The sequence below is a fragment of the Sarcophilus harrisii genome, chromosome 2, assembly GCF_902635505.1.
Source record: "Sarcophilus harrisii chromosome 2, mSarHar1.11, whole genome shotgun sequence".
Taxonomy (NCBI): Eukaryota; Metazoa; Chordata; class Mammalia; order Dasyuromorphia; family Dasyuridae; genus Sarcophilus; species Sarcophilus harrisii.
Window position 1 is genome coordinate 509,132,541 of NC_045427.1, and position 21,655 is coordinate 509,154,195.

General features: G+C 34.2%; 1 protein-coding gene across 5 annotated transcripts in view; it reads left to right on the forward strand.

The window, feature by feature from the left end:
* Nucleotides 1-21,206, forward strand: part of TCF12 (transcription factor 12) — a 402,673-nt gene extending 381,467 nt beyond the window's left edge. For all 5 annotated transcript variants that reach the window (XM_023498571.2, XM_031955269.1, XM_031955268.1 and 2 more), the window contains 5 exons: nt 10,193-10,307; nt 11,269-11,431; nt 12,581-12,813; nt 15,983-16,136; nt 18,795-21,206. In XM_023498571.2, the coding sequence (XP_023354339.1) occupies nt 10,193-10,307; nt 11,269-11,431; nt 12,581-12,813; nt 15,983-16,125 (654 nt within the window). In that variant the 3' untranslated portion in view covers nt 16,126-16,136; nt 18,795-21,206. The remainder of the gene's footprint in view (nt 1-10,192; nt 10,308-11,268; nt 11,432-12,580; nt 12,814-15,982; nt 16,137-18,794) is intronic.
* The last annotated feature ends 449 nt before the right edge of the window (nt 21,207-21,655 follow it).

Genomic DNA, 21,655 nt, shown 5'->3' on the forward strand with positions numbered 1-21,655 from the left:
AATTGATGACTATAATGGGATACTATTATTTCTTTCTTTGGAAATTTGATTTGAGAAGAGTATGCATTATACAGAAGTCATGAAACTGAGTCTCCATCAGACAGCGTTCCAATATGGCAATGAGGTCTTTACATCTCTTCCATTCTTGACCTCTTAATCACTCCTTTCTCTCTTCCATCTCAGCTTAAATTTCAAGTTTACTGCTTCTATTTGACTTCATTACGCTTTGCATTTTGAATCTAGAAATGTCTATAACTCAGGTTCCTCCCTCTTGACTTGTTGCTGAGGTGCCATCTTGTTCACTATCTTTATATCTTTGAATTATCATCTCTACCTGATCAAGCAGACATGCTTTAACAAGAAAGAGAATTTCTCAGAGATCCCAATATATAGGAATCCTTTGAAGAGCCTGATACACCCTCCAAAAATCCTCATTAGCTACTTTGTAATACCAAAAGATATGGTAAAAAGAATAGTTCCAAGACATCTTGTACAGTCATTGGACTTATAAAACCTGAAAGAATAGCAGCAGGACAAAAGAAACTACAGACTCTGCAATTGTTAGAAGCAATTCAAAAGAGTTCAGTTCTCATACTACTGCATATAATTTTTAGACAATAGAAGGATAGGGAAAATAAGTGAACTATTTTTCATCTTACCCTGCTGGGACTCTAACCATAGTATCTCCTGAAAGTCTTGTGATACAAGTTTTCATTGCCTAGCTTTCACCAAAGAGATGAAAGCTCCAAGATGAAAAAAAGTTGACAACATCCAGTTTGTAGCTGTGACTCAAGGTCCCAGCTGAGAAATTAACTTCTAACCTTGGGTGTTTTTGGTGCACAGTCTCAAATGAAAAAGGACTGGAGTGAAATAAAGATCAAATTCTGCCTGGTGTTCTCTCAGAGCAGGCTGAGGCATGCTTCTGGGAAAGATCTCGAGGTTAGGAAGACTGCTGCCTTTGGCGCGCTCTCATCCGTGATAGAGGACTTCCGGCAGCACAGCTGGGAATCCTGCACTTTGCATACACACTTGGTACCCACCCATATGGAATAAACTCTTTCCAAATGTTTGGAGCAGTGTCTATGTGTATGTGTGTGTTTAATGTTTGGAGTGTATCACCATAACCACTGCCAGCCATCCTCAAAAGTAGCCTTCCTGGTTTGGTTATTTCCATCCTTCAACTTCTAAACACTACAACTGTATTGGGAATAAGGAATGTGTTAATTCTATGTTCTGGAGTTAGTCTTTATTATCAATTGGACTCTGATTTGTTTCATATTGAAATTTCTGTTTCTACTTTCTCAACACAGGTAAGATAAAAGGAAGGAAGAGTTGTTTTGTTTTTCTCTCCAATGCCATCAAAAAAAAAAAAAGAGAGAGATTACAATCTAGCTTCAATTTACTGTTTGTTTGCAAGATAAAACCTGTGCAAGAAGCTTTCTTAAAGAACATTTGTTTTTCATTATTTCATTCATTTATTCTCTAAACCAAATAGAGTCATTTTGATTCAGTTAAAATACCATTTCTACAATGTCACAGACCATTCAAGTCATTCTTTGTTTCTGCTGGAGTTTTGTTAAATGAGTGCATTATTAGAAATCTCATTCACCATGATTTCTACATTTTCCATAGCTTAAAGCTTATATTAAACTGACTCCTAGCAACTTTCTAGTGAATTAACAAGTAAGTGAAGTGCTTCAAACCCATTTTTGGGAAAAAGAAGGTATTATACACGTTATTCCTATCCCCTACTTCCTCCAAAGTTTTTTTTTTTTTTTTTTTTTTTTTTGTCTCCTTTGTTTTGTTGGGTAGTTTGAAAGTTTAAGTGACTAGTTTGGGTAGCCTGGAATGATAGGAGAGTGGAAATAAATGATATCTGATATTATAACAAAAGAACTATAAACATATCACTGTCTTCAACTTAAATTATTTCTGATGTTTTTATTGTAAAGAATGATATTTTTATGTAGACAGGAACTTGTTTGTTATGTAAGATATTTGTTGAATCAAATTCTTTGTAGTCACCTGGTCTAAGGATTGTTTTTATAGTTAAAGGAAAACAGTTCTACTAACTTAAAAGTGTTGAGTGAACCTAGTTCTTTATTTGGAGTTAAAGGGCCCAGGTTCCAGTCACTGGACATCAGTTGTCTTACATATATAGTGAGAGGATCATGTAGTACAGCAGAGGTAGGATGTCTAGTCAGAATATATATTGAAATCTCAGTTCTGCTATTTACTAATTATGTTACTGAGAGAATCTTTTCTCCTTTCTGGGTCTCACTTTCATTCTTTGAGAAATGTTGAGACTGCATTAGATGATTTCTGAGGTCCTTTTCAGTTCTAAATTTTATGATTTCTGAGGTCTTTTCTCTATGATCAACTTAAGTAGACATTCTTGGTATGTGGAAATGCTATTTACCTATTTGGGAAAATAATTATTTGGTATCTAAAATAGGAGATCTTTCATTTGTTCAAAATATACTTAAATAGTTTGGCATCAGAATACTTTAACTTTTTTGCTATTGTTTCTATACAAGATTCTCAGGGTGTTATAGTGTAGCAATAACTGAAGTTTCATCTTCTAAAGAGTTTTAATTCGAGATTCTTCATTCACTTAATACACAAACAAAAATTAAATTTCCATGATTTGAAAAAGAAACTAGGAAATGAGTCATTTCAACTCCTTTTTAGGTGATTAGTGTAACCAGTCATGGTTTAATTTTTAATATTTGCTCAATTTTTGAGCCAGATTTTAAAATCCCAGTTTACTTCATTACCTTCTTCCTTTTGGATTTTATAGTCTTGTATTTCTCAATATTGGCTTCAGGAAAATGTTATAAAAATCCAAGATTTATCAAATTAGTATTTGGCATTGATAGACTATTGTGTTTAATACAGCATTTTAAACTTTAATTTGGGGGAGGGGAAAGTACTTTGGGAACACATTGAAATAAGAGTTTTGGTTCCTTTTTTTTCTTATGTATTTTAATGATAAAGACTTAAAATGAGTTGCAGGAAAGGAAACTAGGAGTTAAAGGTAAAATTAGAATTTAGTAGTAACCTTATTTGATCTAGGCCATTCCAGATACGCCAGAAATATTAGGTATTTCCCTGTGACAGGTGCTTGTTGTCTTGGTACCTTGCTTGATTCAGGTCTTTCTTTAGTTTAAAGATAGACTACTACTTTGTCTTTAACATGATGTCCTCTGACATCTATCAGTTTTTCAGTATCCAGGAGTGTGATTTTTATTTTCAAGGTATAATTGAGTGAGTTTTTTTTTAAATATTCATAGAAACTTAAGAGCTTTTATATTTATAGGAGCTTTATTCTTATTCTTCCATATTCTTTTTTTCTTAACGGTTGCTAATGATACTGAATAATATTTCACTGAGTTTTTTGCCTTCATTATTTACTGTATTGGGGAAATTTAACTCATACTCATTCCCTTGGGCTCTTTTTGCTTTTTACGTTTATTTTGTTTCACACTATTCTCATCAGGTTATCTCTTATAATTTAAAAGTACCTTATTCAGTCATTGAAAAATACAAGCCAAAGCCAGTTGATCTGAATCTGTTTTTAAAAAAATAGTGCCCTTTTTTTTTTAATGCTAAGAAACTTTAGGTCAGTTTGCTTACATGTCATTCTGGATAAATATTTTTAAACAAGAAAGACTGTTTAAGTCTCAGATTTATTGTCTCATGGAAAAAAATAAAACCTGAAAGCAATTTTTATTCACTATCCACTGGATGGTCTTTTAGAGATGCAGATTGTCTGTGTCCTGCAGAATTTCTGTCCACATAGTTTATGCAACTTCCAAAAGTACTTCTTACTCGTTTATTATTTCTAGACAATTTCTATGAGGAGAAAAACTGCTTGTGATTTATTTCATTAAGTCTATATAATCTTAAAATCTTTTTTAAAGTTTGTTCCTACTTTTAAAAAGTTTTAACATCTTCATAATTTTAAAACCACTTTGTAATTTTAAAACATTTCATGTTGCTACCAAGACAATTGCTAAGAAAACACAGATTTTTTAGATAATAGTTGCATATTCATACAAATCAACACAATGTAGATAAGAGTAAGAGTCCTAACCAAAAAAACTTTTTTGGATGAGAATAGCTTCAAAATAAACAATGCAAACTATTCTTTAATCAATATATGGATTAATACTAATTAATTGAAATCGGTATTCAATGTATAGTATAATTTGTACAAATGGCCTGCTTGGGATTCAGAATCAGAAGGGGATTCACACAGTACTTTTGGATTTCTACCCTAATCCACCATCCTCTTATTCATTAGCTAATTAGATTTAACATTTTCCATTGTAAGTTCTAAAGCCATTGGTCAAATTAAATGAAAACAAGTCCCTCAGTGAGTGTTCCAGCAAAAGTATGGCAATGGATGGGGGTGGGAAGGGGAAAGGAATGAGATTTTAGAAAGCAAGATGATGTCATTTTCTGGGATGGGGCTTTTATTCTGAAGTGAGGACCTCCATGATTACTGAAATTTGGAGGATGGCTGGGGGAGCAGTTCACCCTCCCCAGATACTCTCCCAATAGCAGCTTGTCAGCTGTATGCTAACAAGATGAACAATTAAAACTCCATCCTGTCTGGCTGGCCCCAGGGCTCCTGACTCAGACAAAGGACTGTTTGTACACCTGTTGTGTATGTGGACAGAGCCATTTGAATGCAGCTTTGCAGATTAAAGGCAGGACTTTGGAGCTGAGAGTGAGCAAGGGTTAAAAAGGGATTGTAAGGACTGTGAAAGTTATATTCTCCAGAAAATGTAAGAGGGCCATTTGCAAGGGGAATCAGGTTACAAAGAGAAAGTTTCTGCTAACTTCATTAAGATGAGAAACTCCAGACTTCAAGCTCTGTATTAGTCTGAGAATTTTATAGAAAGTTTATATTTTTGTTCTATATGCCAATAAATGAAAATGCCTTCATTTAGAAGTCTATAATTTATATTAGCATGATAAAATACTTTTAAAATATGTCAAGGAGAAGTACTTGTTTGTTGGCTAGATTTTTTAAAAAGGCTTAGATGTTAAAGACAAATCCCTGGTAAGATGGTCATCATCTGCTAGCCATTCTAGGTGCTGAAACATGTTAAAAAATAAAAGAACACAACTTTTATAAGTCTAGCTTCAGAAAAGCAATGAAAATTGAAATCAGTAGCATTAGGAATTTGGCAGATGTGAACTTGACTTGGTAGGGAAAATATAGTAAATTGTCCCTATCTTTTGTTCTCTTAATTTATCCACTTGAAATAAATAACAATCAGAAATCACATGTATGGATTTAAAAATGGAAATACTGAAAAAATTGAAAAGTTAACTATGAAATTTGATTCTGCCATCATAATGATGTTTTAAAATACCATATATTGCTAAAAATGCAGGAAAGCCGTTAGTTTTAATTTCATATTGGCTTAATTCATATTGCTTTATTTATTTGCAGAATAAAGAAAAAACTATAATATTTTAGTTCATTTACCTTTAATGTGAATGTGAAGATTCAATATGTATTTCAATAACTAAAAAGATTTAACTAATCAGGAAGCAGTAACATGAGAAGAAACCAGTTAGACTCAAGATTAATTTTATTTGCTTTGATGTTGCTTAAGAAATGGAAAATGTTGGGTTTCCTCTGTGTTCTTTCTTTTTTGGGGGGGGTTATTAAATGTATAGATACCTTCTGCTTTGTATAACTTTTGTTTCCCACTGTATCTTTCTCCTCTCCCCTCCTCAATGAACTCTCCGTTATAACATGGGAGGGAAAAGAAAAAGAAAAAAATGCTTAGCAAAATTAACCAATACCTTAGTCTAACATTAAATACAATGTTCCATATCACTGATTCCCTCCCTGTGTAAAAAGTGGGAAATATATTCATATTTCTTCTCTGTTGATACTGAAATTGCTTGGGGTTTTTTAAGTGGTTTTTTGAGTCAGCTCATCCCTGGAAGAAAGAGATTCTTCTTGTCTCTAACTTGTTAGATTTTAAGAGTAAGCATAACCAATATGCCTTCTAAGGGAGAATATTATGAAAGATACAAAAACATCACTTCCTTCCTCCTTACAAATTTCACAAATAGTTTTTCATTTTTGAGTTTTACTTTCCTACCTACTCAATTTTTGATCATGTAAGCCTATATGTCAGTTTCTTGAGATTTATGAAAAATGAAGGCAGATTTGCAAACTCTTTCAGAAGACAAGTTTACTGTAGTAAGAAACTATGTACTGGTTTAGAAGATATAATCAATTTCATTTTTCACTCCCAATAAAAAGGAGTAGTAGCACAAGCTATCATGAATCAGGAATAATCTCTAAATCATCTGAATTTGCTTATGAGAAAGATATTAAATGATTGGGGATAAGGATGCATTACAACATATTTTAAAAGTAAGTAACTTAAAGGTGGAAAAAAGATGTTTGCTTCTCTAAAGTATAATAGAAAAATTAGTTTAATGTTCATGAAATATTTAGCTGGCTGGACTTAAAGTCAAGAAGTGTTGGACCTAGAATCAGAATGATCTGATTTCAAATCCAGACTCAGATACTTTGGGCAAGTCTCATGACTCCTATCTGCATCAGTTTCCTCATGCCTACCATTTAAAGTTGATGGGAAGCTGACAGGAGATATTTGTAAAGCACTCTGCAAACCTTGACGCACAATATAGCTGTTATTATCACAATTTATCTAGTCTTCTAGAATGATCAGCGTTTGGCCTAAAATCTTACTTTTAGTTCCTGTCTTATGTTTTGGCTCATGGGAAACCATGTATATTAAACAAGGGATAAACTTGCATAAGGGCATTTATCTCTCTCTGGGTAAAGCCTATACTAAGACATGAAAGATAAAAGCTATATTAATTACTCAAGAGGGATTCAAAGCTCAGCAGTTTACTAGGATTGAAGGATTTATTGAAAAACAGTGGTTCTCATGTGTAACTCTGGGCAATAAACCTATTTAATTAAAGGCTTAATCTTCTAGTTGACATGTTTGCTACTGTTCCATTAAAAAGCTTCATCTGTAGCCAGTTTCATTATGAATACAATAATAGACAGTTGCATGGACTGGACTGTCCTGTCTTTTATAGCCATTTTTGGTCAACTTTTGATTAAAGATCAGAATTAACAGTTTGGTATTTTTATGTACTCTAAAGACTTTTACAGTGAATTATCTGAAATTACTGATTGATTTTTGCCATTCTTTGAGAGAAATTTGAAAGACTGCCTGGGGGAAATATGAGAAACAATGAAAATATGTATACTTAGCAAAAGTTTATACATTTTTATACTTCAGTATAAGTAAAGACATATGTTATAAATTATTTTAAATGCTATAGCTTTCTAAAAAATTAAATGTATTAATTAAAATCAGCATAGTTATGAATTTACTTGTAGAAAAAAAATATGGACTAAGAATTAGAAATCCTTAAAGTACTATAGCAATGTGAATTATTATTTAACACTGAATTTATAGTCAGAAATTCTGGGTTCAACTATGTTGTATGTATGAATACATTGTTAGTGTAATTGTAGACTAATCCAAATATTCTGGAAAGCAATTTGAAACTATGCCCAAAGAACAATCAATCAGTGCATACTTTTTGATCCAGCAATACCCTTATTAGGTCTTTTTCACAAGAAGGTTATAAAAAAATAATATAAATCTATTTTCTTTTTCCCTTCTCACTCCTTATCCCATGGGAGTGTGGGGCAAAGGGAGGGGGAGAGATGTCTTGTCATAAATATGCATAGTTGGCAAAAACAAATTTCCTTTATATATAAAATTCAAAAAATATATTTCTCATACCTTAACTCTACATTCATCACTTCTCTTTCCAGAAGTGGATAACACACTACATTATCCATCCTCTCAAAACATGGATGGTCATCATTTTTTATCATACTACTTAAAATTTCAAAAGTTATTCATCTTTCTAGAACTGTTGTTACTATATAAATTGTTCTCCTCAAGACTTATATGAGCTGATACAAAATGAAGTTAGCAGAAGTAGGAGAACATTGTATACTTACAGGAATATTGTATGATGGCCAACTATGAATGACTTAGCTATTCCTTGCAATTCAAAGACTTAAGACAATTCCAGAAGTCTGAAGATGAAAAATGCTATTCATCTCCAGAGAAAGAACTGATGGAGTTTGAATGCAGATAGAAGCATACTTTTTTAAAACTTTCTTTTAAAACATGGCCAATATAGAAATGTTTTGGCACAATTGTGTATATATACATATATATACGTACATACACATATAATCTCTATCAAATTGCCTTCTCTAGGAAGGGGAAAAGGGGAGAAAATTTGGAACTCAAGATTTTAAAAAATGAATGCTAAAAATTGTTACATGTATTTGGAACTTTTTAAAAACTTTTTTAAAAATTGTTCTGCTCATTTCAATTTTTATCAGTTTATAAAAGTCTTCAAAAATGTTATTTTTTAATACCATTGATGCTATATAATATAAATAGTTCTGGTTCTGCTCACTTTACTCTACACCACTTCTTTCTAAATCTCTTTGAAATTGTCTACTTCCTCATTTCTTATATCTCATAATTCTCCATTATATTCCTATAACACTACTTGTTCAACCATTCCTCTCTAGATGGGCATTTTTTCAATTTCTAGTATCTAGTTTGCCTCTACAAAAAGATGTTATAAATATTTTTGTATACCTACATCCACTTTCTCCTCCTTTGAAGCTGTTTTAGATATAGACTTATTAAGTTCCAGGTTCATTCAGGTCCTGAATTATTTTCTTACTTCCTGAATCATCTATGATTTTGTATCTTGATACTGTGCAAAGGATTGGATTCTTCAAATTAAAAATACATAGTGAAAGAGCACAACAGTGGGGTTGATGGAATCTAGAGAAATGGGAATTATTAAAGGAATTGTCCTCTTTGTGCTAAGCAATTGCAGAAAATCCTGAATCAATGGCTTCTTTTAAAAGGAAATGAACTCTTCAAGCCATGACATAATGATAAAAGATAGTTTCCAATGGAAATGGGTTCTAGATATCTTCAAACCATCTAATACAGAACATGAGCTCATCCTCAGAGATAATAAACTTCTACAAAACAAAAAGGAAATCATTTATCATTCACAAAATTCATGGGAATTCATTCCCCTCCCCCCACAGTTTAGATTTATATATTTTGCTCATTTTTTTGTGTGTAACCAAAAAAAATTAATCTATTGTCCAGTATTCTATTATTAACTCTTTCTGATCTTAGCCAAACTGGTTCTTGCAAAGTAGATGTAGTTTTTTGCATTAAAATCTTTTCTAGTTTCTTCATAGGACCTGTCAAGAGATGCATACTACTGACATATTTTTTAGGAATTTAGGGTTGTTTTTCCACCATGGCAAGGCATCAGAGTTGTAAATTTTATGGAAATAGAAAAGTTACATAGCAAAGTTCATTAAATGCCCAGAAAAGATATTGGGCTAGATCGATAAAGAGAAATGAAAGCCAACAAATGGATCATCCAAACATCTTGGTACCTCAGAGGTATTAAAAGAATCAGTGGAAGGTCTCCTGTATATTCCCTTTAAAAAATAAAAAGATTCATGGAAAAAGGAATACAATTGTGCTGAATGAGAAGACATGAAAGAACTGTGAACCACATCATTGGAGGAAGTCACAAAGAAATGAATCCATTAAAATTTCAAAAGCAAGGTTGATTTTAATGAACTTTATTTGGATTAGTCACAAGTCACATAAGTAAAAACAGAATAAAATGGAAAAACACTTTTTTCTCCAAGACATGTTTTGGAGAGCTGAAAGACTTCCTCATTGTAAATTGCACCCTCTCATGCAGTTGATTTGATTTTCTTTTCTGTAGAGCTCAAAGTACTAGCCATCAAATATATGAATCCAAAAATGGGTCAACAGACTAATCTAGAGCGGAGAAACTACTCTCCCCTTAGAAGGATATGATAGTAATCTGCTATATTTGATTTAATCATTTAGGTAAAAATGTTGTTTTAATTTGATTTAAAATGCAACAAATATCAGAACATTGGGTTTATCTATGAAATAGAAAATATTATGTTAAAATGTTTAGTTTTATATGTCTCCTCTTTACCTTTCTGTTAAATCAAATTAAAATATTTTGGACCTGAAGATAGTGATAGAAATGTCTTTCTTTGCTTTAGGTTGGAACTCATCGGGAAGACTCTGTTAACCTTAATGGCAATCATTCAGTCCTGTCCAGTACCGTCCCTGCTTCAAGCACAGACCTGAATCATAAAACACAAGAAAATTACAGGGGTAACAATTTGATCCATTGTTATTTTTCATTAACAATGTAGCCAGAGTGTTCTCTATTTGTTATATGTCTTCAGTGGTCTCTAAATCAAGTTGCCAAAATGTTTTTAGGCTGTACCTTAGGAAATCAGGAAAGTGAAGAACATGGCCCAAGGCACTGATTTTGATGTGCCAAGCACTAGTAGTGTTCAATTTATAAGGTTCTAGTGGACACTCAGTGACCAAGAGAGTCAAGTTTAATGTCTCCTCAGGCAAGAAATCACTTCCCTGTCTACTTCTAATCTCACTGCATTTCTCTTTCCTTTAATTATACCCTTGACTGAAGCTGAAAATACAAGTCCCTTAGGAAAGAAGAGGAGGTGTGTTGGGTGCACTCAATATGAATAGGTACCTTCCAGCATCTGAATGATGATAATTCAGTACAAGCAGCTAGAATTAAAACCTTAACAAGTAAACTGGGAGTGCCCTCCCAAGTACACTGAGCATTCTGCTGCCGACTTTAGTGTGTTAGTATTGCTTCTCTTTCATCCTCACCTCCACCTTCAATTACAGTTTAGTATGCTTGATTTTTTTTTAACTGCCTGAAGCCTGAAATAATCCATTTCCTTGTAATAATAGAAAAACTCCTTTTGTTATTTCAGGATCGTGTATATTCTTTTTAGTATAAATGCAGTGGAATTTTCTCTGGAATTATGGATAGGAATAGACAAAAAAAAAAAAAAGACTTAAGACTGGCATGATCTTGGTGTGTGTTTTTAGACTTATTCATCCTGTTATGAGCATGACTTTCCCACCCACTCCCCACTCCCAATCTCCCTGATGAACATACTCAGAATCAGGACAGGTCATTAAACACTAAGAGAAATCTCCTTGTGGTTTTAGTTCTAATTCAGAACTGAAATAACCCATTTATAATGGAGTAATAACTCTGAGTATTACTTCTCTTTCTCATTTGAATCATCAGGTGGCCTACAGAGCCAATCTGGAGCAGTTGGTCCAACAGAAATCAAGTCTGAAAATAAGGAAAAGGATGAAAATCTTCATGAACCTCCCTCATCTGATGACATGAAATCAGATGATGAATCCTCTCAAAAAGATATAAAGGTTTCATCTCGGGGAAGAACAAGGTATTTAACAGTAACCTGGTATTAAATCTTTGAAAACCATTGACTGTTTTATTTTAGTTTGGCCACAAGTAAAAGTAGTTGCATAATTAAAGACTGTCACATGTGTCTAGTACTATAGTATGTGTGTATGTGTATGTGTATACATGTATATATGTGTGTATATATATATTATATGATATAATTTTTAGAAATTTTTAAAGAGTCTGTGTAATAAAGAACTAGTTAAGTGGACTTGATTTGTCAGGAACAGTTCCACAAAGTTTTAAAGTCTAGATAAGAATTTGAATGGTTAAAGAATAATTTTTCTGAGTCCTTTTGCAGATTCTGTGTATACACACATTAATTATAAAACACACATATCTATATGTGTATAATTTTTCCTTTGTTTTACAAGAGTACAATGCTAAGAATTATTGTAATCCACATTTCTATGTTAGTTGGAATGGAGCTTCTATGCAATTGGAAGCTCAAATATGTTTTTTCCATGCTTCAGTCATAAACTTCCCTATGATTTATTATGGTAGTTGCTGTTTATAAAGCTTAACATTATTTGTAGTGGCACTTGTCACTTCTTCTGAAAGAAGAAGTGGATAGATAATAAGCCATCACTATCATTTTACTCTGTATAGAAGTTCATCTGTTTTGGGGTTGGACCCAATTGGCCTTTCTAATCAAGATCTCTTACAACCCTGATATATTATCTACTCTTCTGAGCCATCTTGATTTTTTTTTTATCTTTTTGAGAATGATACTTTTAGTTAGTAAAGAAATTTGGATCCCATGCTGTCCTAAAATATTTAAAACATTTCCACGATTTGTAAGTTAACAGGAATTACTTGAGTCCCCTCTCTATAGCTGACATGACAGATATCAATAGATGCTTAAAGAGCAGGTTAGAAATCCCTGTTCTTTTATATGATTTTTTCTAACAACTCAGTCCAACATAGGCTTTCCAGAGAATGCCCTTGAAATTTTAAAGGTCATAAACTGATGATAAATCATTTTTCTCCAGTACAAAAGGAGAGGGTATATTTCTTTTCAAATTTTTCCATCTCCACTTCCACTCTGCCCCCTATTCCCACCATATAGTAAACAAAAACAAAAAGAGATAACTAAAATAATTGTGTCTCTTTTGTTTTGATTTTGTAGCAGTACTAATGAAGATGAAGATTTGAACCCAGAGCAGAAAGTAGAAAGGGAGAAGGAAAGAAGGATGGCTAACAATGCCAGGGAACGCTTGCGTGTGCGAGATATTAATGAGGCATTCAAAGAACTGGGAAGAATGTGTCAGCTTCACTTAAAGAGTGAAAAACCCCAGACAAAACTCCTTATTCTTCACCAGGCCGTGGCAGTCATCCTCAGTCTAGAACAGCAAGTCCGAGGTAAGTAACTTCCCCATTGGCAAGATAACAACTTTTCTAACTCAGAAGGACAGACCTTTATTTTTTGGGGGGGGGGGGGAGAAGAGGGGAGATGAATGGAGGGTTGACTCCATAGACACAAGACTTCAGAATTTCCCCATGATCCCATTCCCTCTGCTACCCTATCCATTGGACAGTATTCACCTTCAGTCGCTTTTGATGATTAAGACATTTAATAAATGCTTGTTGACTGATGGTTGCTTTCTGAATATACTCACTACTTGTTGGCTTACAATCTTGTTCACAGAGAATGAATACCCTCACTCAACTTACTTTTCCTGCTCCTGTTGACTCTTGTCTGATCTTTTAGACTGTAGCCTTACTTGCCTAGACTTAAGTTGCCTTCTGGTACCTCCCCATCTTAGGTGACATCTCTAAACTTGAATTCATTCCAACCAGAACTACTATACCTGATACTTCCATCCCTGTCCACAACTTTGATACTCAACCTTTTGCCTGCCCAAGCCAGATCTCATCAGGCTATGTAGATTTTGGTTTTTCTTGGCTCTTCAAGTACTATAAACCTACTTCATCACAGTGCCATTTGACATACATTTCCTTCTCATGGTCATAAGTACACATTAGTAAGTATACTGCTGCCATTAATTGTTTTCCTACCCCAGTCTTGCTCTACCACCTCAAGTGATTTTAGTGGTCCTTTGAGGAGTTGTGCAACTTAATCAGTACCACATATTTTTTTAGTTCTGTCTATATTCCTCCATCCTAACACTGTCGTATACACATGACCTTTTTTGTAAGGCTTCTTTTAATTTCTTTCTGAGAAACTAATGAACTTGGCTTGGATTAACTGGGCATAATCTTGGATTGTATTTTGTATCTTTGGACAGGAAATGCACTTCATCCAATGAGTGAAATAAAGAGTAATGGGAGGTTCTCCATGACCCCAGTATACCACAAGTGTCAGATATATTTCTTTAATGGCATATTTAACAAACCAACTAAGTGTCCCCATTCCAGGCTTTGTAGAGGTTGGACTAGATAATCTATTATCTATACCTTCTAGCTCTAAAATTCTATAAATCTAAGAGTGCTCTTATTTCAGGTCAATGATTAGAGGACAAGGCAGCTGAGTTTTGGGAAACACATAGTATCTGGTCTAAATTACTAGTGATTATCAAAGTCTTTAATATACCTGATTTTTGGAAGAACTGCAGTGGGCAGAATTGCATTTTAAATGGTAGGAAGATTAAAAAAATTTGATAAAATATAGCTTTGTATCTTACATAGCCCTGATGGAGTTTATAGTCTTATAGTAAAAAAAAAATATTAGGTTTAGGAAATCCTGTTTTTCACATGACTTCATAATGGCATGTGATCTAGAAATTAAAAACAAATAAGCAGATTCCCTGTTCTAAAAGAAGAAGACGATAACAGATCCCTTTGAGAGAGCCCTAGCACCTCTGCTAAGTTCTCATTCCTACCCAAGGTACTGGTCATTTCACACAAATCTGACAAGTCCTGTCAAGAAGGTCAGTTGCAGTATTAGTCTTACAGTGCCTAAGGGATCTAGGAAAGACCAACTGAGAGTTTATGAAGTTTTTGCCATTGTTTCAGAGAACAATCTTAAGTACCACAATTCTAAACTGTATTCCCTCACCATGACAGGTGGAGTCAATTATAAAAGATCCACCCTACCCATCCTCCAAAGGCCATAGGGAAATTGATCCATTTTTAGTCTTTGTTATTAGCCTTTTCCCAACAGATGGATATTCTAGTAGTATTCAACCTGTTTACCACAAATAGGCTGCTTCATCACCTAAAGGAACTTATTCAGCACTCACATGATTTCTGTTACATTATCTCTTTGGTTTATTTTTATTTTAGCTTTACCCAGCTCCTCTCCTTCACCCAATAAGTTTTTGGACTAGAATTCTCTTGAAATGATCTTGGAAAAGTCTCTAAAATCTATTAGATCAAAGCTTCTTACTGTTTTCTGTGTCATGAACCCCTTCTCAGAAAAAAAAATTAAATGCATAAAATAAAATACTTAAGATTACCAAGGAAATCGAGTCTATTGAAATATGGTTCTGAAAATCATTTTTAAATGAGTTCACATATCTCAGTGTGTGTTAGAAGTTTATCAAGCTAGCCACAAGATTTCATTTACAAGATAAAGGTCAAATTTTTTTCAATGAGCCTGATTTTCATGTCTAATTCACACGGGATTTTTCAAATACCTGGGAATGTTTCATAGGTGGAGTTTGGTTAAAATGGAGCTTACTTGCATGCACTTATTAGCATCCTTGTAAAAAAAAATTCCACTAGAGAACTTATTTCCTCTTTTGATCATAATTTTTCTTCTTTATTTCTCTTTATAAGTCAATCTCCTCCTTCCCTTATATACGTATACTCCACTTCCTAGTTATTCAGTCTGAACTGGTTAAAAAGCTAGCTATTTTGTATTTTAGAAACATGAGGATAAAGCTACTCCATCTCCCTTCCTTTACCTCCAGTTCAAGAACAGCAATTGAAGTAGTTCTTTTTGCAGTTATATCAAAGAAAAGTAACAGTATATGCCCAGCTCCCTACCTCCCTTGAGAGGTTGTCGCTTAACTTCCAGGGTGAAAATCCTTGGGATTTTTTTCATTGCCTTGGGGCTGGCTGAATGGTCTGTCTGTTACTATAAAGCATTTTCTAAGCTGATGGAATTCCAGGCTGAGCCCAGATGTCTCCCAGGTACAGATGGTGTCAGCACTCATATCAATTCAAGGCACTGCGTCTCTACAGGATGCTCAGGGGGTTACAGCCACTCACAGTGGCAGCTCAGACATTCATCCCCAGAGTAGGGTGGATTAGATTTAAGGTGTTGGTACAGATCAAAGCAATCCCTAGAAGACTCTCTAACAGAAGTAACATAGAATAGAGACGAGACAAAATATTTGGACAGTGGAAGACATGGATGTAGCTTTTCATTTGAACTCACATTTTGGGGATAGAACTGATATTCACTAGGATCTACAGTGTGATTTTGTTCAGTATGATATAGTTATATGGGCATCAAGAACTCTAGTAAAGAATAGTAATTTTGTGTACAAGAATTATGGCATCTGGTTCCATTTTTTGTTTAATAATGAAGACTTTTCCTTCCTCCTTTTTTGCTCTGTTATAGAGAGGAACCTAAACCCCAAAGCAGCCTGCCTTAAGAGAAGGGAAGAAGAAAAAGTTTCTGCCGTATCGGCAGAGCCACCAACCACACTGCCAGGAACCCATCCTGGGCTTAGTGAAACTACCAACCCTATGGGTCATATGTAAACACCGGCCAGGTAGGTCTGGGGTAGAAGCTTGCAAAGGGGTTTGAAGTGGGAAGAAGAGCAGGGGAGGTAAAGTGTTGTACTGCCTGAGCAAATTGATTTACATCTCTCTAGGTGAGAACCTAAGAATGGAATTATTTTAGTTAAACTTCTATTTGGAATCCTTTAATGATGTCTTTCTGTTCTAAAAGTTGGCATGGGAAGCAAATCTTAAGACCCAATTTTTTACCATTTTCAAGATATGAAAATATGAATCTTAGTGGACTTTTGTTCCCTTCTTAGTACCCTATGTAGATCTAATTAGCCACAAAAAATCATACCATGATACTTGGGTGAATTTCCTTCTGGTGCAGCAAATAGAGATATGGACCATCCATTCAGGAATAGTCTGCCATCATAACACTGCACATTTCTCTGCTTAGAAATATCTGATTGTCTCAGTTTATCTAAAAGTTTTGTCATCCACTTCCACTTGGATCAGTAGGAAGAACAGTATTCTTTCAGCTCATTCTAGGTATACTGACAGAGTCAAAGCCATTTTCAAACTGGCAAGTAGACCCATATTTTAATGGATGTGACCTTAATAAGTTAAAAAAGGGGAGATGAAATCATGGCATAGTGTCAGTACTCTTTTCTTTATCTTGAGTCATCCTCAAAGAATTATCTTACCACTATGGTGGATGGTTAATAAAAACAGTTATTTAGTAATGATGTTTTTGCCCTTCATACAATATTAGAAATCCATTACTTATGTTGTAAAAGTCTAACCCTGGAATCTAAATTACTTGAATTTTCCCCCCACTTCATTCATATCAAGTCTATTTTTGTTTAAAAAAGGTAATTTCTAAAACAATAACAAAAACAAAAGACTGAATAACATAATACTTATTCCATTATATACCTTTTCCTTGGCCCAGCAGAGTCAAACTCTCAGACTGAAACAGACTGAAATGGATGGAATTGGGAAATGTTTAACAAAATAAACAAAAATACAGTACAGCCTAGATAATTTTAATTTATAGTTTGTAGGGATCTGTTTCTATTTTGAGTTTGATACAACTGATTTAACCCCTAATAGATGCTTAATAAATGTTTGCTGAATGATTGTTTTAATTTTTAAAGCAATTACATTTTAGTCAGTCATGAATTGAAACTAAAATTGTTAGCCAGATTATTTGATGTTTCTTTTTCTTCCATAAAAGAAGTTTTATTTCATTTGTGTAGCTCTAGAATGTGGTTATCCTATTTAGCCACCCCTATTAGACTTTTCTAGGACTATCTCATTTAAAGCTGAGCCTCTAAAATTTTGATGAATAGCAAATAAGTAGTCATTTTCTCCCAAAGGCCCTTTTTGTTATGATTTCCACTATGCATTTTACCCATTAGCCCTAACCCATACAGACCCCAAATTCAATTTTGTTTATAAAAATAAAAGGAGGTAGGGTGAGTGTGGAGTACTTAAAATAATGCCACAAATGCTAGTTCCAACTGTAAACTTTAGGCATTATAGAATGAGGCAGCCCTACACTCTCAAGAGGCAATCTTGGGTTCTTCCTACGTAATAGTAGATCTTACAGAAGAAACAATAAAGTAGTTGCTATAAAAGTCAGGAAAGCTGCTTCTAGATACAGCCAGAAAAGAGCTGAAAGAACAAACCATCAGCTAAGACTGGGGTGATGTTAGGAATGAAAAGACAAAAAATAGCTATGCCCTGCCTTATGGAGCTTACATTCTTTTTGAGAAAAAATCATTATGGTCATACAAATCAATACAAAATAATTTCAGTGTGACAGAGAACATTAAGGTAATCAGGAATAGAATATCACCTTATAGGATATAACACAAGTTCATCCTTGAAAGGAACAAGAATTAGGGGAGGGGAAAAAGAATTCAAAACACAGGGACCAGTCTCTGTAAAAATATGGAGGTAAGAGATGAAGGGCCAGGTACAGTGAACATCAAGGATACCACTTTGACTAGAATGTCCATTTAATATAGATAAAAATGATAGTGTAGCCCCTCATTTGTCCCTAAAGGCTATATTACACTGTATTACATCCTTCACAGCATTGGTTTGCCTTAGTTTCTATTCCTGTTGATGATCCTCAGACACTAAAAAAAATTGTCCTATTTAGAATATTCTGTTTAATAAGACATAGAAGGGTGACAGTAACTACATTAAAAAGCTTCCATCTATAGTAATTAAAATAAAAAAAAACAGACTTAGACACTTAACTAGGATAAGTATCAGTTATTTGGAATATTTAGTATTCTAACAAAAACAGATAAATGATAAACTGCTATAATCTTTTTTTCATTATTTAACATTGTACTTAACTGAATAGAGAGTGAAGTTCCATTTCTTCATTTGAAAACTGGATGAGTTGAATTACAGGGTCCAGGAATAGCCAGATGAGAAAATCATCTAGGTCCCTTTTCCACAACATCTCCATGACTCTACTGCTTCTACTTCTATTATTTCTACTACTTTTTTAATGTGATATTTGTCATATCTGAAAATAGAAGCAAATGTAGATTGTATGATGAACTTCTGATTTAAATCAGTGGGGCATAAATAAGGTTTACCATGGCAATAAAATAATTCTCTAACAACTATGTACAAGTCTCATGCTAACTCATCTTATTCTTCTCCCCTGATTTCCATACCAGAGTTCCAGAATGATTGGTAGGCTAGATAGAAGGTGACCTCTCCTCACAAGGACACAGACAACTCAGATTATCTGAAGACACAAATCTGACAGGAGAAAAACAAAACAAAACAAAAACACTTGAAGCAAGAAATTCAAATGCAATCTTATGATCAAAGCAAGTGGTCAACACCTGCATCAGAAGAAGTGAAGATAGAAAGCTCATCAGATAGAACTTCAGCCCGTCAAATGTTTGGAACATATCATTCTGTCGCAAGCAGTGTGTCGCTTCTGCACAATCAGAGACTGTCTCGATCTCTCCACTCACCGTGGAAGTTGCCTTGTGCCTAAACTGAATTGACAAATGCATTGTAACTACAAATTTTATTTATTGTTAAGGAACTGTAAAGGTCTACATATAAAGGGAAAAGTTGATATGGAAAGCTGATCTGCACTCAGCTGATGCCAGCATTTATAAAAGCCGTTCCCATGCAGAGAACAAAGCAGTGACAACCATTGACCCTTAGCATTCCCAGTATACCTATTAGTGTCTTAAAAAAGGGAGGGAAAAGGCTTCTATTGCCCTCTCCATTCCTTTTGCCATATGAATTGTGTTTTCCTTGCAACAGGAAAATATTCTTCAATAGAGCTTCTTTTTTTTTTTCCTTTCTCCCTGAATTTTTCCCTTGTTATTTTCCTCCCTCTATGGGCATTGTTTTTGGTCTCTGATAATCTGATCAGTTATAATCACAGTCCAAACCCCTCCCTGCCAAGATCTGAGCATTTTATGTTAGAGTAGAGAGCAGAGACCAACTATGATCCTTGCCTTGCTTAGGTTTTAGAAAGGGTATTTTATCCCTGACACTTTCCTTAGATAAATTGCTTTATTTCTAATGATAAAACCTTTCAGGCTTCTAGGTTTCATAGTAAAGCTTGTAATAAGGTGAAGTGTAAATTCCGGGGAAAGAATCTACTTTGTTAGAATTTGCTTTGTTTTCCAAGCATTAAGTACTACATATATAGTACATGTAAAGTGTTAGCTGTAAGTAAGCACAAAATGCATTTAAATACAAAGGAGATTTTCAGGCTGTGATTATGGTGAACTCAAGGAAGCTTGGGAGTCACCATGGCAGGTAGCATGATGAAGGAACACACCATTCTGAGCTAATTACCCAATGGAATATAGAGCAGTGGTCACCAATATTTGTTTCCATATCGTAGCCTTTACTTTCTCTGTCATTTGGATGGCTGGTTAGTCGGGAGGAGTTCAGTGGGTGACTCAATCAACTGCAGACCAACTGCCCCTATCCCAAGGAGATGAGCCAGATTAGCATTAAACCTATTACATGTTAGTCCATCTTAATAGTGTGCATTAAGGTGTTCCTCCCCAAAACCCACCTCATCACTGATCTATGGAGATTCTTCCCCTACTCCCCATTATGATCCCTTTGAACTTCCAGAAAACCTGTCTTCCACTGCAACAACCCTGGGAGAAAAAACAATGCTAAACAAGGTTGTCTTGGCAAATAAATTTTTTTTTTTGCCGATACCAACAGTGGCAATCAGCTCACAGAAGAAATGAACTAAATCACTTTGCAATTCAGAGATTTCAGTTCATTTGAAAGAACAAATATGATGTTAAGAAAAAAAAAACAGGCAAACAGAACTTTAGATCCTCCATTTAGGATGGTTCCTAACAAATTAGTCATTTGTGGATTTAGTGAACTCTTTTGGTTACTTTAATTTGCAAATACTGTCAAATAACACCTGACTCTATCTGTGGCCTTGTTCTTCATTTCAGTGTTAATCAGCTAAACAGAAGTTGTTGCTTATGATGTGTGAGTGACCACATGCCACTGCCTGGCCTTTTTTCTTCGAAGCTTGTTGTCTTTTTGGCTATATTAGACTTTGCAGTATGCCCAGAAGCTTTCCTTCATAAAATAGAAAGAAAAAACATTTGGCTTATTTTTCACTGTAGCTAGTCTTTTATACAATAATCTTGTAAGAAAATTTCTTGAATTCTAAATATTACTCTTTCTAGATTTTTGAAATCGAAAAAGTTTTCAGTAAAAAGTTTCTTACTTTATTTTACTATATTAGGTAGTAAAAAATGTAGGGTTATTTACCATAACCTGTTCATTAATATCAGAAATTTACAATAGCATTTTAAGACCATAGTAGGGTTCTAGCATACCGTGTAGTACCTATGGAGTATTGTAAGAGCTAATTGTCCGAGATGAATTGCTTCTCATCTTGTTCTCCAGTTTCCATTTTGGTTTATTGCAGATTTGTACCCTGTGTCAAATTTCAAGGTATTATTGATAAACCTTTTCAACCAGCAGCAAGAAGTTCAAAAACTTTTCTGTCACTGTAACAGAAAACACAATATGTATATAACATTTATGTAGCAATAAATGTGCCATCTTTTTTTTAACATGGTAAATCAGTGAGTTTTTTACATTCCTCTTTCATAATGAAATGATGCTTTTAATCTTCCTGGTCCTCTCCCTGAATGTCTTGAAGCTGTTCTACTATAATAATAGTGGTGATGATGATGACGATGATGATGATGATGATAGCTGACATTTATGTTGCACTTTAAATTTTTCAGAATGCTTTTCATCTCTTATCTCATTGGATTTCCTTACTGGAATTGGGGGCCAACTTTGGTAGCACACTTGTACATTGCCAAAGTATTGAACGTTATTATTTTGTATTCACATTCTTCATTATTTAGGGGTTAATTCTATAGTCTTTGAATTTTCTAATTCCTTTGTTTCACCTCTTCCTCTGGCTTCTTCATCAGAAAGTTGGTGGGGAAGTTGGGGAAAAGGGAATTGGTTGCAGTTGGTGCTTTATTAAGAGAAGTGGGAGACAGAGAAG